The sequence below is a fragment of the Eublepharis macularius genome, chromosome 6 (assembly GCF_028583425.1).
Source record: "Eublepharis macularius isolate TG4126 chromosome 6, MPM_Emac_v1.0, whole genome shotgun sequence".
Taxonomy (NCBI): Eukaryota; Metazoa; Chordata; class Lepidosauria; order Squamata; family Eublepharidae; genus Eublepharis; species Eublepharis macularius.
This window is the reverse complement of record NC_072795.1, coordinates 11845624-11850300: the sequence shown is the minus strand read 5'-3', so window position 1 is coordinate 11850300 and position 4677 is coordinate 11845624. Positions and strand designations below refer to the sequence as shown.

General features: G+C 49.3%; 1 protein-coding gene across 1 annotated transcript; it reads right to left on the bottom strand.

Moving 5' to 3' along the window:
- Positions 1-496: 496 nt before the first annotated feature.
- LOC129331814 (heat shock protein beta-7-like) lies at positions 497-3735 on the bottom strand. Its single transcript, XM_054982369.1, has 3 exons — positions 3588-3735; positions 1316-1470; positions 497-670 (listed from the first exon to the last, which is right to left on the bottom strand). The coding sequence occupies exons 1-3, from the start codon at positions 3733-3735 to the stop codon at positions 497-499; spliced, it is 477 nt and encodes a 158-aa protein (XP_054838344.1).
- Between the last annotated feature and the right edge of the window lie 942 nt (positions 3736-4677).

Below are 4677 nucleotides of genomic sequence, written 5' to 3'. Positions count from 1 at the left end.
GAAAGCCTTTTTCCATAAAAGACACACCTTGCGTTCTTTACCAGTTGCAAGAGGACAGAGAGAAATAGCTAGGGAAAGTGACTAGAAATAATGGAGCGGAAGCAAGTCCTTGAAATCTTGTGAAAGTAGAATCTTTATTGCAAACAGGGAGTATGTGAGCAAACTCTAGGATCCCCCCAGACCTTGGTTAAGGCTTCCATGTCTAGGACAATGAGAGGGCATCTCATGGCAAGCCCCAAGGAAGGGCAGACTCCAGATTTTTCATCCCTACCTCAACCACAGGTAGCCCTTCTTCATAGGTGGTTTAAAAAAGTTTCCAAGGAAGTATCACCCACCACGCACTGCTTCCAGAAGTTCCAATGTGCCTCAGTAGAGCATGATGGACTGTGCTGTTAATGAGCGCCACCCGCCCACAGGGGAAACAGCCGCCGGATCACCCAATTCCTCTCCAAGTGAGGGGGCATTGGGGCAAAGTGTCTTCCCATTGAGGGGAAGCTTAGAGCTTGACCTCAGTGCGGTAGAAAGGGGGTGGTGTCAGGACTCGCCGTTTGGCCGTGATGACCAACATGCCAGAGTCGTTCAGGGTGCAGCTGATAGACAAGGGATCCATGTCTGCCGGGAACTGGCACTTATGGGTGAAGGTGTTGGAGACGGTGCCATCTTCTGCCACCTGTAGGGCAAGCAAACAAAATCTAGTTGGCCTTTAAGGTGCTACCGCCCCCTAATCTTGCTCTTCTGCCCACCTGAAACCAGATACCGATATCAATATAATCCAATTCTCAACGTGGCCCTATCTGTGGAGGAGGAGGGAATTGCAACATAAAAAATGGAGGGGGTGTTGTTGTGGTGGTGGTTGTTATTCCCTTCCCCACACCACTTCTCTTGAAAATTTCAGGTTGCAGGCTGTGCATTCGCAGAGTGTGTATTTCGGCTCTTAACATGGGCAATGAATGAAAAACAGGAAAACAGACATCATGCTGAAATAATAATAATAACAACATTTGATTTATATACCACCCTTCAGGACAACTTAATGCCACACTCAGAGTGGTTTACAAAGTGTGTTATTATTTTCCCCACAACAGTCACACTGTGAGGTGGGTGGGGCTCAGAGAGCTCCAGAGAGCTGTGACTAGCCCAACACCCAACTGGCTTCAAGTGGAGGAATGGGGAATCAAATCTGGCTCTCCTGATTACAGTCCTGCCGCTCTTAACCACTACACCAGCCAGCTTCATCACCTTCTGGTTGAACTTGGGGGGGGGGGTCCGATTTCTCTGAATAAAACCTCACCTGGCTCTGCCTGGGCTTTCTTACCTTCTCTGCCTGGATGACAATGCAGTAGTTGTATGTGGTCAGCACAATGTCGTGGGGCTCAAACTGGCTGACGTCGGCCAGGACCTGGTACTTGTCTCCAGTGGCCACCACGTTGCTGCTCCCTAGAGGGGACGGATGCACAGCTGAAGGTGAGCCTGTGTGGGGGAGAGTCAGAGGGGTAAAGAGGACACCAGGATTAGAGTTGCCAACCTCCAGACTGAGATGTCACGGAATGACAAATGATCTCCAGACGACAGAGATCAGTTCCCCTGGAGAAAATGAGTGATTTGATGAGTGGACTCTACAGCATTATAGCCTGTTGAGGTCCCTCCCCAAACCCTGCCCTCTCCAGGCTCTGCCCCCCCTCCCAAATCTCCGGGAATTCCCTTTTTTTAAAATTAGTTTTTACTTCCAGCTTATTCTGATAGCAGAGTTAATCAAAAACCTTACGTTTTTTGGTTACATAATACATACCACGCATTTCATTTCGTCTCTACAAGTTCCATCATAGTTATATTATTTTTTGCTAAGCTGCTATCACTGTAAGTCTACTTTCTTTAATTCTAGTATGTTTTTTTCTTTCCTCATTCATTTAATTGTGTTTTGCTAACATACAGTTATGTCCCTATGTTATACTTCCGTTCAACCCATCTATAGAGCGGGGTCCATTTTTGTTTCCCATCATGTTTGTTTTTTTTCTTTTATTAATTTTGTCAGTGTGTCCAGTTCCGCCGTCTCTAAGATTTTCTCTATCAATTCTTCTTTTGTTGGTGTATCTGTATTTTTCCAATATCTGGCATATACTATTCTTGGTGCTGTTATTATATGCAGAGCTTTTTTTCAGCGGGAACGCAGTGGAACGGAGTTCCGGAACCTCTTGAAAATGGTCACATGACTGGTGGCCCCGCCCCCTGATCTCCAAACAGAGGGGAGTTTAGACTGACCGTGAAGGGCAATCTCAACTCCCCTCTGTCTGGAGATCAGGGGGCGGGGCCACCAGCCATGTGACCATTTTCTCCGAGGGCAACCCACTGAGTTCCACCACCTCTTTTCCCAGAAAAAAAGCCCTGATTATATGGATTATCAAATTTTTAATATTTGATAATCTCGAGGAATTTCCTAACCCGGAGTTGGAGGCCCTATGAAAAGGAGATCCAAGAGAGGCCAGCGTGCGTGCGTATGTGCCGTCAAGTTGCAACAGACGCACGTCGACCCCAGCAAGGGGCTTTGAAAGCAAGTGGGAAGCAGCAGAGGTGAAAGGTCAGAGAAGGTACATTTCCTATACCAGCCAGTTGATCATTCGCAGAAAACAAAAACCTTTTGCCTTCTGGAAATCTCCCCTCTGATACTTTGGTTTTACTGTGGTGTATTGTCCTTTGGCCGCAAGGCCAGCCCACCCACCTATGAAAGCAGGCACTACTCTAGGGGTCCCGGGTGCTCATGGGCCATGGCCATACACAGCTGTGTAAATGTCTTGCGGGGAGAGTTACTGCTTGAACTTTTGAAGGAGGCGTGCAGAAGCAGTTTAGCTGGATTATATCCTCAGCATTCTGGGCGGGATTGAGACTCTTATCACCTCCACACATCCAAGGCACAGAGGCCCGGTTGTAAAAGGAAGGAAATAACCATGGCTACCCTGAAAAATGGCAACCAGACCGCAGCACACTGTTCTGCTTTTGGTCACTTAATGTGCTTTGGAGATGTCCCATAAGCTACAAAGAGACCCTAGAGGAGCAGCGAATTTGCCTGGGCAGCACCAGATCAGGCCTGGTTGCCAGCTCCAGACTGGGAAATTCCAGGAGACTTTGGGGGTGAAGTCTGGAGAGGGTGAGGTTTGGGGTATAATGCCATAGAGTCCATCATCCCAAATAGCCATTTTCTCCAGGGGAACTGATCTCTATGGCCTGGAGATGCGTTGTAATTCCAGGAGATCTCCAGCCATCACCTGGAGGCTGGTAACCCTAGAACTTCCATCTGTAAGCCAGAAAGAGCCAGCTTCCCTGAGCCAGCCTCTCTGATCATGTCTCACTCACCTGAAGAGCAAGATTCAAATCCTGCAGCTCCTTAAAGACCAGCAAGATTTCCAGGGTATAAGCTTTTGAGAGTCAAAGCTCCCATTTTCAGATACAAGACAAAGGGATCTCTGACAAAGGGCGTGTGACTCTCCAAAGCTCATATCCTGGAAATCTTGTCGGTCTTTAAGGAGCTGCAGGACTCAAATCTTGTTCTTCTGCTACAGACGAACACAGCTGCCCACCTAAAGCTCACTCACCTGAGTATCCGTATGACTCTCGTGCCCGCCCCGGGGTGAAGATCCCATGGGGCGCGTCCAACAGCGGTTCGAAATGGGTTTCTGCCGGGCTATAGGTGCTACTGATGCGCTCGGAGCGAAAGGTGGATGAGGAGCTGACGGAAGACATGGCCCCAGCAACTGTGGCAGCTTTGTACTGGGACGGGTCGGTCGGGTATGTGTGTGCAGATGCCTCGGCGATGCGACGAGGGGGAAGGGTCAGGGAAGGAGTCGAGAGATGCCCATAATTAGCCGAGTCGCTGTGCCCTCCGCTTCCCATGCTCTGGAATGCGAGATAAGGGGCGGCATTCTCCGATAGCAGTGGCGGGGAAGGAGAGGAGATGAGAAGGGGCAGGCCACGCTCTCAATCTCACCTCTTAGGCACCTGGAAGCTGGGGTGCCCTGCTCGCCAAAGCAGCTCCACATCAGCCGAGGCTTGGAAGGGGGTCCCACAAGAGTAAGCAGGATATCTGGGACCCCCACATCAAGGAGCTGGGGCTGGTAACTGTGCTTCAGCAGTGGGAATATTCACGGGTTCCGTGCATTTTCACAATTAATGCTTACAGCAATCCTGTAAGGTAGGCCAGTCATGCTTTTTTTTTTTGTACAACAGATGAGGATGAAATTGAGTGGGCTGCTAAAAGCCACCACTGAGTTTCTGGCTACACCACACCAGCTCTCAATGATGCGAGGCTGGCAGTGTGTCGTATGTGCCCCTGCATGCGCCCTGCTTGTGGCCATTTACTCAGCCTGGTAAGATTTTTCATCTTCAACAAGCCTCTGGGTGCCTAGGCTAGACAACAGTGCAGTATATCTAGTCCCATCATCCTCTGCTGCCCATGCCACTTACAGCACGGGTTGACCGCTCACACGCCAGGCTGCGGGCATCAAACTGCTCTTCCTGGCTAATGTCTACTAGTCCACCATGACGAAAACTCACTTCCACATCCAAAGGTAACCCAGGCCATTTTCTGTTTTAACATTTCGTTTCTAGTAAGAAGTTGCAGTTTAGAGTCTAGGGAGCAAAAGGCCCCACAGCATGGGCAGTTGATAAAGTTGCTCCTATATTATC